Source organism: Berghia stephanieae, chromosome 15 (genome assembly GCF_034508935.2).
Source record: "Berghia stephanieae isolate SIO BIC M18660-M18661 chromosome 15, UCSD_Bste_1.3, whole genome shotgun sequence".
Lineage (NCBI taxonomy): Eukaryota > Metazoa > Mollusca > Gastropoda > Nudibranchia > Aeolidiidae > Berghia > Berghia stephanieae.
This window is the reverse complement of record NC_088374.1, coordinates 18,142,705-18,155,204: the sequence shown is the minus strand read 5'-3', so window position 1 is coordinate 18,155,204 and position 12,500 is coordinate 18,142,705. Positions and strand designations below refer to the sequence as shown.

General features: G+C 35.8%; 1 protein-coding gene across 1 annotated transcript in view; it reads left to right on the top strand.

The window, feature by feature from the left end:
• Window positions 1-12,500, top strand: part of LOC144960302 (uncharacterized) — a 26,188-nt gene that overhangs the window by 7,374 nt on the left and 6,314 nt on the right. Inside the window, exon 3 of the mRNA XM_078893347.1 lies at window positions 11,801-12,016. Coding sequence (XP_078749473.1) covers window positions 11,801-12,016 — 216 coding nt within the window. The remainder of the gene's footprint in view (window positions 1-11,800; window positions 12,017-12,500) is intronic.

Here is a 12,500-nt window from a genome sequence, read left to right as displayed (position 1 = left end):
CGTAATGACGCATAGTGACTTAGTAACTGGTTCTAAACTATATGGGAACAATGGCGAAAGTCCTTATGAAATACTTCTCCGACGAGCATAAAGGTGTATCCAGAGGAGAAAAACATTATGAATCTGATCATGTTTTGACTTTTATAAATTCTGATCACATGGCCATGCGAAAATGTTCTAGCCAGCATGAAGAATAAAAAGTATAGATTTTCTTTATTTAGAAGAAGCTGCTCGTTGCTGGGCAGACGTGACATCAGAATTTTGAATCCTACTGTGGGCTTGTTTTAAACACCGGTGTTATTGACACTAAAAAGTAATAAACAAAAATGACTATAAGAGCCTGAAAAATTAACAAAATACCAAACACGGAACGTTTCGGACTCAAAAGACTTCTTCAGCCCACAACAAAAAGCAATAATTGTTGGTGTTTAGGGGCCGCGTGGTTCAGTGGTACGGTCTTTGCTTCCTACCCGAAAAGTACCGAGGTCAATCACCCGCCGCTGGGTTGTGTGACCTTGAGCAAGTCACATCGCCCTAGATCACATTGCGCGCTGCTTTGCGGCTGACGCCTGGGTTATTCCAGTCTTTCCTTGGAATAGACCCTAAAAACAAATTTTCCCTTGGGGATGAATAAAGGGAATTTTAATTTTTATTTATTATTATTTTCTTTTTTTTTTTTTTGTTGGTGGTGGTATAACACTTGCTTTCGGATCTGAAGGTCCTGGATTCGAGCCTCGCTCGGCGCGTAGTTGAGTCCTTGGAATAGACTCTTTACTCACTTTTTCTCAACGTACTCAGGCGCAATATGAACTACTACTACTACTACTACTACTAGACAAGACGTGTTTTTGTTGTTGTGACATTTCTCTTCAATTTTTACCGATTTCAAGGATTTACACGTCTTATTTCAATTCAATTTTTATTCAAGGATTTTTGTACAACACGTAAGATACCATTGTGATATTGCTTTAATTATATTTTATACGGTTTTGACATCATTTTTAACGAAATTGTTTCGGACTATTTTACAATGTTTCACCAAGACCCCGCCATTTTTACTCGTTCTCACAACCAATTTTTACTGTCGGCTGTCGTTGGACTTTTATTCACCCTGCGCTTTTATTGTTTACAAATTGAAAACACACATTCCGACCTCAAACGTGAACACCATTACAATCAACAAAAGATTGTCTGTAAACGTGGTGGTCGACGTAAACAACATGTAATTGAAACAACAGTCCCGCGACGTCCAGTGAACTGTCATCGTTCAACTCGACCACCACAGACGTTAACAAAAATATTGACAAATGACACGAGACCAAGTCATGGAAATCATAACATTTGTATTGGCCATATTAACGCACAGTCATCGAGAAACAAGACATTCGATATAATCGATGTCATAGATCAACACGATATCGATATTCTATTTTTAACTGAATCATGGTTGCGTCAGTTCGGTGATGAACCTATAATGAAAGAAATGACACCTCCCGGCTACAAGATGGAATCGTTCCCAAGAAATGGACGATCAGGAGGGGGGATCGCCATCATATACAAACACGCTCTTTCGTCTAAAATACAAAACAGGCCAATTTCGTTCAAAAGTTTCGAGTGTGTCCAAACCACATTGACCTACCCTCAAATTTCATTTTTAATCACTTGTATCTACAGACCACCCCAAGCAAAAAGAACAAACTGAGACAGAATGATTTTGCTGACGAATTTTCAGATTTTGTATCAAAAGACACATCAAATAAGCGAAAAATTTATATCGGCGATTTTAATATTCAGTTTGATGTTGATCAGAATAGTCTCGTTAAAATTATAAAAAATATGCTGAATGAACATGGCCTCACTCAGTTAGTGACCTCTCCAACTCAAAGATTGGGGCACATCTTGGACTGGTTCATCATTGACACACCCTCGCTTGTTGAATCAATTAAAAATATCAAAAAGAAATTTCAGACCACAATCTGATTCTGGCAACTCTCAAATGCATCAAAGAGAAAGCAAAGAAAGTCAAGATAGTGTCTAGGGATACCAAAAAAATAGACATTAGTTCCTTCAAAAACAATCTGTCAGAGGAACTAGGAAGAATGGATATACCATCAGCACAGAAAACAGACGAGGTACTGCGCAACGTCATCGACAGGCATGCGCCAAAGACAACTAGAATAATAAATTCCAGGAAACCGTCTCCGTGGTTTAACCAGAGTGAAAAAACTGCCAAAAGGGAAAAAAGGAATGCAGAGGCATCGTGGAGAAAATCGGGCCTTGAGATTGACCGGCTGATATATATAGCAAAAAAGCATAAGTATAAAACCACTTGCAAAAGAGCAAAAAGAAACTATTATAACACAAAACTGTCATCAGTGAGGGACACTAAGGAATTTTTCTCTGTTTCAAAGGAACTTTTAGGGGAAGAAAAGGGCATGTGTCTACCCACTAATATCCCGGTAGAAAAGCAGCCGGATGCATTTTCAGATTTCTTTTCGGGAAAAATATCGAAAATTCGGAACAATTTGGACCTCGTGCAAAATGAAGATATAAATTTCCACCCTTTTTCGGGTTCACAGGGATTCTCTTGTTTTAAAGAAACAACTGAAGAAGAAATTTCTAAAATAATTTTTTCATCTTCCTCGAAGTCATGTGATTTAGATCCTTTACCAACTAATATTTTGAAATTATGTCTTCCTGAATTGTTACCTTGCATAACTTATATTATAAATCAGTCACTTATCTCAGGACAAGTCCCAGATATCTATAAACATGCAATTGTAAAGCCTCTCATAAAAAAGCAAAATCTCAATGTAAATGACCTTAGTAACTACCGTCCCGTCTCAAATCTGCCATTTCTTTCTAAAATCCTTGAAAAAGTTGTACTCAGACGTCTTTCACAACATCTCCATGAAAACAATCTATGGGAAAAATTTCAGTCAGCTTATCGTTCTTACCACAGCACAGAAACTGCTCTGTGCTGTGTTGCGAGTGATTTGCTTGATGTTTTAGATAAAGGTTCTGTTTCTCTTCTGACATTGTTAGACCTTTCGGCGGCGTTTGATACTATTGATCACGGTATTCTCATTAAACGACTTAATATAACCTTTGGCTTGTCTGGGACTGTCTTGCAGTGGTTTGAATCTTATTTAGATGGCAGAAAGCAACAGGTTATGATTTTAGATAAACTTTCTCGTCAACATACATTGTCTTTTGGTGTTCCTCAAGGCTCTGTTTTGGGTCCAATTCTTTTTGTTTTGTATACTTCTCCATTATCTAATGTCATCACTGGTCATGGGCTGCGCTATCATCTCTATGCAGATGATACGCAACTTTATGCTACTGATAAAACTAAAAATCTCGAAAATATTGTGAAACGTGTGGAAGAATGTGTGACGGATGTGAAAGAGTGGATGGATGCAAACAAGTTGAAAATGAATGAGTCAAAAACAGAAGTGATGATTGTGGGAAATAGAGGGCAGTTGAAGGTGAATGATGGTCTTGAGGTGTTGATTGGGGGTGAAAAGATCAAAGTTTCAAAGACTGTGAAAAATTTGGGTGTCTATTTTGATTCAGAAATGAAAATGTCAGCTCACATTTCTGCTCTCTGTAAATCTTTATACTTTCAATTGAAGAAAATCAGTTCGATCCGTCAGTATATTGCAATTGGAACATGTAAAACATTGGTTGTTTCCCTCATTTTTTCGAAACTAGACTATTGTAACTCGCTGCTTGTCAACTTGCCCCAGGCTTCTATTAAACAATTGCAACTACTGCAAAACAGTGCAGCAAGATTAGTTTTTGGCAAAAAAAAATTTGATCATGCAACCCCTTTGTTGGCCTCTCTCCACTGGTTGCCCATTGAAAAGCGCACATATTACAAAGCAGCGTGTCTTGTTTATAAGTGTTTGGCTGGTATAGCACCGGCATATCTCACAGATCACGTGGTCATGTGTAAATTTGAAAATTACACTTTAAGATCATGTAATGACCAAACGAAAATTTCGGAAAAAAGATCAAGAACAAAATTTGGTGATAGATCGTTTGCTTGTTTCGGCCCCAAGATTTGGAATGAACTACCACGTGGTCTGAGGGAGTGCAAGTCTTTACCTACTTTTAAAAAGAATCTCAAGACACATTTTTACTGTATTTGTTTTTCTTGACTCTATATGAATCCTTGATTTGGCTATGAATTGTTATTGTTGTTATTATTTTATTTTTTTATTTTTTCACTTAAAATTGATATTTATATTGTAAAGTGCCCAGAGCTTGTGTTTTACACGAGAATGAGCGCTATATAAATGTGTATTTATTATTATTATTATACTACTACTACTACTACTACTACTACTACTACTACTACTACTACTGCTACTACTACTACTACTAATACTACTACTACTATTGCTACTACTACGACTACTACTACTACTACTACTACTACTACTACTACTACTACTACTACTACTACTAGTAGTACTACTACTACTACTACTACTACTACTACTACTACTACTACTACTACTACTACTACTACTACTACTACTACTACTACTACTACTACTACTACTACTATTACTACTACTGCTACTACTACTACAATTACTACTTCTACTACTAAGTCAGTGACAAAAAATTGCACGAAACAACAGGATCCATTTTTCCACGATCATCTATCTTGAGACATCATTCCCCAACTTAACCCCTTAAAATTCTTGATTTGGTTTCTACCCCACGGCTACAAGACAACTGTGTATTACACATGGCGTCGACCATAACACTCATACAGATAAGAAGAGACAATAAGTGCTCTTCCCACTATCAACATTGACAATTCCTGATATGAATTACATAAGCAAATCCTATTAATTCCACCCACCTGTATTTCATGTGGGAATGCGTTTGTCACAATTATGTCATTTAGTTGTGTCCAACACACTGAATACTATTTCTCAAGGTGACAAAAAACACTAAATTATTATAACTCTTTTATTTTGTGGGGTTTTTTTTTTGTTTGTTTTGTTTTTTTGTTTTTGTTTTTTGGGGGAGAGGGAGGGGGGGGGAGGAAGTAGACGAGTGGTAAAGACATTGCATTGTGGCCGCAAAGTCCCGGGTTCAAGCCCCGCTTCAGGCACTTTCTTTTTTTTCCACTTGGGTAAGATTTTTAACCCCCAATTTGCTCACTTGGACAATGTGTGTGATTCCTGTTGACATCCCCAACACATTTTGAATATATTTATTGGGAATTGGATTCAATAGTCTGATGTCACGTTGCCTAGCAACGGCGGCCATCGTGGTTCTAAACAAAGAAAATCGGTCCTTTTTATTCTTCATACTGGCTAGAACTTTCCATATGTCTTGTGATCAGAATGTGTAAAAGTCAAAACATGATTAGATTTATAATGGGTTTTTTTTTTTCCTCTGGATACGCTTTTATGCTTGTCGGAGAAATATTTCATAAGGCGTCCGCCATTGTTCCGATAATTTAGAGCAAATTACTAAGTTACCATGCGTCATTACGAGGGAAGTGACGTTATGACTGTTGAAGAGTATTGCGCTGTGTAAAAACTCAAGTTTTTTGGGTTTTTTTAATTATTCGTCTTTCTGCGTATGGGGGTACCGATAGCTCAGTTGGTAGACCACTCGCTTCACACCCAATGGACCAAGATACATCCCGCCTGCGGGTGCGGTGCAGTCGAGATTTTTCCTGACCCCCCCCCCCCCTGCCAGCCAGCAGTGAATAGGTAGCTGAGCTTGTTAGATGTAGCTGAAAGTACTCTTTGCGATAATAGACTATCGACCTATCCAAAGAATAACAAGCAATTGCTATTGTAAGTTTCACGCTATAGAAACCGGTATAAACTCCGGCTCCATAGGCCGAATAGCTCTGAAGGAGGACTTTGAATATGGGATAAATTGAATCTCCTACCCTTAGAAAAGGGAAGTCTTCAAAAAGTATCTTCCGTTTTATTAAAGAACACAGTATGTTTTTATTTGGTTAACATTGCATATACTGTGTTCTTTAAAACAACAGCCGTATTAGTCACACACACAACTAGCACGAATAGAATATCTCTTTTGAACTGCATTAGACCAGCAATCCTATCGTGTTGCTTTTGAGCTTTTTATAAAGCGCAATATCCACTAAACGTGCTCAAGGCGCTTTACAAGGGGTCCCTGACCAAGAGCATTAATTTAACATTTAATTTAGGACGGGACAACATGATGCCTGTTCGGCGATGTTGACAATTTTATTTAAGACTGAGACAACGCTGTTAACGACCAAGTACTCATTTTTGTCATCAAATGATTCTACTTGTTTCTGCTAATTCAGATCTGATTCAAGACATGGCGGTGTTAACAAGGTTTTACTGTCGTTCGTGTGGCTACTATGGGGTCTAGTGATATGACACTCGCTTTCTGATAGGAAGGTCCTGGGTTCAAGCCTCGCTAGGCGCATAGTTGAGTCCTTGGAAAAAAAGCTTTTTTACTCACATTCTCTCACCGTACTCAGGTGAAGAATGAGTACCCGGTCGTTAACAGCGTTGTATCTGTCGAGAAAAAAAGTGTAATATCGCCTAATAACAGCTGTCATGTCTCGTTCTACTTGTTACGTGTTGCGGATGGTCAGGGACCTTTTGTAAAGCGCTTTGAGAACATTTATAGTGGATTATGCGTTATATAAAAGTTCACGTTATTATTATTTATACTTTTTGTTCTTGATTTCTTTTTTGTTTTTGTTTATTTGTTTTTTGGGGGGTTTTTTTCGTTGGTTCCCCGGGAACTGATAAGACACCCGGATACGACACGTTGATAGCATTCTTCGAAGCCGCTGACATAATCTTGCAAGTTTATTTGTGTCCCATTGACAAAGTGTCTTAGTCAACAGCAGGGCTAGGGTGTCATCTTTTGGGTCAAATCCAAAGCGGAGGAAAATGCCGATGAATCAATGTGGGGCTAGTCTGTGATATACAGGATTGGCGTTTTGGGTTTTGTTTTGTTTTGTTTTGATTGGGAGGGTTGGTTTGTTTTTATCATTGTTTTTTTTGGTGTTTTTTTTTTTTTTTTTTTTTTTGGTTTTTGCAATGTTGTTGTTTTGTTTTGATTTGGGGGGTTGGTTTTCTTTTAGCATTGTTGTTTTGTTTTGTTGTTTTTTTTGTTTTTTTTTTTTGGTTTTTGCAATGTTGTTGTTTTGTTTGGTCTAATATCAGGCAAAGATAATGCTGATCAATCCATGTCGCTAGTCTTTGATAGGATAGCCCTTTTGGGCGTTGTTTTCTTTTGTTTTGTTTTGATCTGATTTGGAGAGGGTGTTTTTCTTTCATTGTTTGTTTGTTGTGTTTTTATAATGATGTTGTTTTGCTTGGTCTAATATCAGGCAAAGGAAATGCTGATCAATCCATGTCGCTAGTCTTTGTTTTGATAGGATAGGTGTTTTGGTTTTTGTTTTGATTCGATTTCTTTTGTTTTGTTTTTGTTTTTTTAATTTAATTTGGAGGGGGGGGGGGTTTCATTGTTTATTTGTTAGGTTTTTATAATGTTGTTTTGCTTGCTCCAATGTCAGGCAAAGGATAGACCGAGCAATCACTGTCGCTAATATTTGATTGGTGCGGCTATGTCGTCTAACGCATGACACTCGCTTTCGGATCGGAAGGTCCCGGGTTCGAGCCTCGCGCTCGGCGCATAGTTGAGTCCTTGGAAAAGCCTCTTTACTCACATTCTCTCACCGTACTCAGGTGTAAAATGAGTACCTGGCCGTTAACAGCGTTGTTTTTGTCCGAAAAATTGTGAGATCACCTAAAAGGCGTCATGTCCCGTCCTACATGTTAAATGTTGCTGTTGACCAGGGACCCCTTGTAAAGCGCTTTGAGCACATTTAGTGGATATTGCGCTATATAAAGCTCAATTTGTATTTGTATGAGGGTTTTAGTATTAGTTTTGGCTTTGTTTTTTTTTTTGGATTGGTTTTCGATTGTTTGTTTGGTGGGTTTTTATCGTGTTGGAGTGTGTTTGTGTTGGCGTTAGAAACGTGGCTCCTAAAAAGAAAAAAAGAAACAAATTGGTTTTCATTTAGAGCTTAACATACAATGAATGAAGCCGACGTTTTTTGTGTTTTTATTTTATTTATTTGGTGTTACTTTGATTATTTTATTTTTTTTCATTGTTGTTTTTATTTTTGTTGTTGTGGGCTTGGTGATGGAGGAGAGTTTTGTTTCTTTTTATTTTTTTTTCTTATGGTGTTTTCCTCATTAAGTTAGTAATAGGTTTCAACAACCATTAGCAATTGCTTGCTGTTTTTTGCGTAGGACGAAAATCAATCGTAAACTGTAATCCGTCGGATCTAATGCTCCAAGCTACTGGGTTGGCAATGTAAACCTGCTTTTACGAAACATTGCTTTTGTTTTTTTGGGAAGACTCTTTACTCACATTCTCTCACCGTACTCAAGTGTAAAATGAGTACCTGGTCGTTAACAGCGTTGTCTATGTCCGAAAAATTGTAATATCGCCTAACAGGCGTCATGTCCGGTCCTACATGTTAAATGTTGCTGTTGACCAGGGACTCCTTGTAAAGCACTTTGAGCACATTTAGTGGATATTGCGCTATATAAAGCTCAATTTGTATTTGTATGAGGGTTTTAGTATTAGTTTTGGCTTTGTTTTCTTTTGTTTTGGATGGGTTTTCGATGTTTGTTTGGTGGGTTTTTATCGTGTTGGAGTGTGTTTGTGTTGTCGTTAGAAACGTTGCTCCTAAAAAGAAAAAAAGAAACAAATTGGTTTTCATTTAGAGCTTAACATACAATGAATGAAGCTGACGTTTTTTGTTTTGTTTTGTTTTTTTTTTTGTCTTTTTATTTTATTTATTTGTTGTTACTTTGATTATTTTTTTAAAATTGTTTTTATTTTTGTTGTTGTGGGTTTGGTGATGGAGGAGAGTTTGTTTTGTTTCTGTTTTTTTTTTTTTTTGTTTTTTTTTTTAATGGTGTTTTTCTTATTAAGTTAGTAATAGGTTTCAACAACCATTAGCAATTGCTTGCTATCCTTTGTGTAGGACGAACATCAATCGTAAAGTGTAATCTGTCGGACCTATTGCTCCAAGCTACTGGGTTTGCAATGTAAACCTACGAAACATTGCTTTTGTTTTTTTGGGAAGACTCTTTACTCACATTCTCTCACCGTACTCAGGTGTAAAATGAGTACCTGGGCATTAACAGCGTTGTCTTTGTCCGAAAAATTGTAATATCGCCTAACAGGCGTCATGTCTCGTCCTAGATGTTAAATGTTGCTGTTGACCAGGGACCCCTTGTAAAGCGCTTTGAGCACGTTAAGTGGATATTGCGCTATATAAAAGCTCAATTTTAATTTATGTTGTTGTTGTTGTTTTAAGTTGTTTTGTTTTGTTTAATTCTAGTTTTATTTGTTTGGTTTGTTAGTTTACAGTTGTTGATTTCTCAAGACGTTTCTTTCATGTCTTGACTACATTATTAAGTGACAACAGCAATGACATTATAAACTATATAGATAACACAGCTACTTCTTATCTGTGTTTGTGTGTGCTTGTGTGTGTGTTTGTGTATGTGTATGTGTATGTAAATTAAAATATATGAGCCTTTGTATTTTTAATTCCCACTCCTAAATTCAAGAGACTGCATATTGACAGATAAGGGGCACTTTATACATGCAATTTGTTATTTCCATTTTCTATATTATGTTTTTCATCATCGTTGTTGTTATTATTATTATTATTATTATCATCATCATCATCATCATCATCATCATCATCATCATCATCATTATTATTATTATCATCATCATCATCATCATCACCATAATAATAATAAAATAATAATAATAATAATAATAATAATAATAATAATAATAATAATAATAATAATAATAAAACAATAATAATAATAATAATAATAATAATAATAATAATAATAAAAACATAATAATAATAAACAATAATAATAATAATAATAATAATAATAATAATAATAATAATAATAATAATAATAATAATAATAATAATAATAATAAATAATAATATAATAATAATAATAATAATAATAATAATAATAATAATAATAATAATAATAAGCATATTTATATAGCGCCTTTCGTCGAAACCTCAAAGCGCTTTTTAAAAAAATCAACCAAAGTATCAAAACAATTAAGAGCATAGAAGGGCATCAATACATCATCAATATAAATGTCACAGTACATACAATACATTTGAAATTCAATTAAGTAAATATTTCCTGAAAAAATATGTTTTCAGGGCTTTTTTTGAAAATGTCTATTGAGCTCGAGAATCTCACAGATTGAGGGAGATCATTCCAAATCGTGGGTCCGAATTTCATAAGAGACCTATCACCAAAATACCGTGCGTACCACTGGGCCACCCTGCCACATCGTCAACATATTTTTTTCTCACCTTAACCCTCTCCTTACCAAACATTTTCAACATTTTTACCTAACACTAAAATTGATTTATTCAAACTCAAACATAATAATTGTGTTCTACAAAATAACATTAACTCACTCAATCCTAGATATTTTTGCTTCTTTTCATAATTGGAAAAAAATGTATTAAAAATGACCCTGTACATAGATAGTTTTATTCATCTACCATTAACATACAAAAACTAAAAACATTAACTTTAATACTACGATTATACTTTTTCTCATAAAAATGTAATAAATAGGCATAGGGTAAAAGTAACCCGGGTGAACTACGGATATAGTCGGTGTTAGGGTTGAGTGAGTTAAGTTCATTTAAACTATACAACGATTTTCTTTTCAACTTTTGTAATATGTATATAAAAATTCTGTGTAAGAAAAATGTTCATTGTATCGTAACGATTGTGACGGTTTTCTTGTAGTTGGTAAGGACAGGGTTCATGGGCTTGATCTATATTCCCTTTCCATGTGCTCGAGCTCATTGGTCACATTGCAAAGTGCATTCAAAATGACCCACATAGTGAGAAGTGTTCACCGTTTGAGAAATATCCAACGTTATAATTAGTCAGTTTCCTCAGCATGACTCATAGGTAATGTTTACAACTTTCATAAACAAAAGCAGCGTGTTTAGATACATTGAGAAATGTCCAATCGTTGTACAGCAACAAATCATGTGATCGATGACTAGTTTGGACGAAAACATTAACCCTTTCCCTACCACCCACAGAAAAATCGTCACATTTGTTACGACCCACTATACATATTTTCTTATTCATATTTATTTTGTACATCAGAATGATCTTTGTTTAATTAATAAGAACATAAAGTTGTTTTGTAGAGAGATTATTTGAGTTTAGAAAATCTATTCTTTGACTGGGTAAGCCTGTCATTTTGGGAAAATGCTGAAGAGGATTAGTAAGGAGAAAGTTATGGGAATGAATAAATAAATATGGTTGCGCTGCTGTCTCTATGGACGCTTGCCGTGAATGTGTGTCTTCGAGTGTGTCAGTCTGTTTCTAGCATCCAGTTAGTAATTTGTTTCCATAAATCTCTGTCCAGTGCAAGTGTTCTTAGCTTTTGAATGTCATCATGTGTCTTAAAGTGCTAAGGCAATTGGATGTTTTCTTGTGTTGTTGAAAGTAAAGGAATAGAAAAGCAGACATCCCCCCCCCCTCCCAACTAAAATAATCTTTTACAACAACCACCCTTAAAACATTTATTTAAAAAGTACCAGTAAAACCCATAGATATGCTAAAATCACATTAAATAGATATATTGAACACAAGATCAAAATAGATAAATAAAAATGAGAGTTAATAGAGATCGCTCCCATTCACAGGTGCTGGATCATTTCCAACCCAGCCTCAGTCGATACATCCTTCATGCACAGACACAATGGCAGAAGTACCATCATGTCATTTTGACAAAGGCTTTTGTGGACTTACGTCCAGAAATTCAGGAGGTCTCATGTGGAAAAGAGCAACAAGTCTCAAAATTGATAAAAATCTGGGAATCGACCATGACTGGCAACCTCCGATGAGTGAATCAAAAAGGGGTAAGCTCGTAATGATGATGATGATGATGATGATGATGATGATGATGAGGAGGAGGAGGAGGAGGAAGAGGAGGAAGAAGAGGAGGAGAAGAATGAAAAGGCGGAAGAGGAGGAGATGATGATGATGATGATGATGATGATGATGATGATGATGATGATGAGGATGATGATGATGATGATGATGATGATGATGATGATGAGTTGGAGGAGGAGGGTGATGATGATGACGATGACATGTCTATCATCACATGTGTTAGAGGAGATGACTTGCTTAAGGCAACCAGTGCGGCAAGTAAAACGTTTTCCGAACCTTAGTGTAGAAAAGAAATTTGGAGGTAAAGAGTGCTTGCTCACTGACCATTATTGTATGGTTTTCACTCACATGACTAAATCCTCTTACTGTAAATTTGATTTTCATTCTTATCGATATTATTATTAATTCAATTCAATTCAATTCAATTCAACTCAATTCAATTTAATTTAA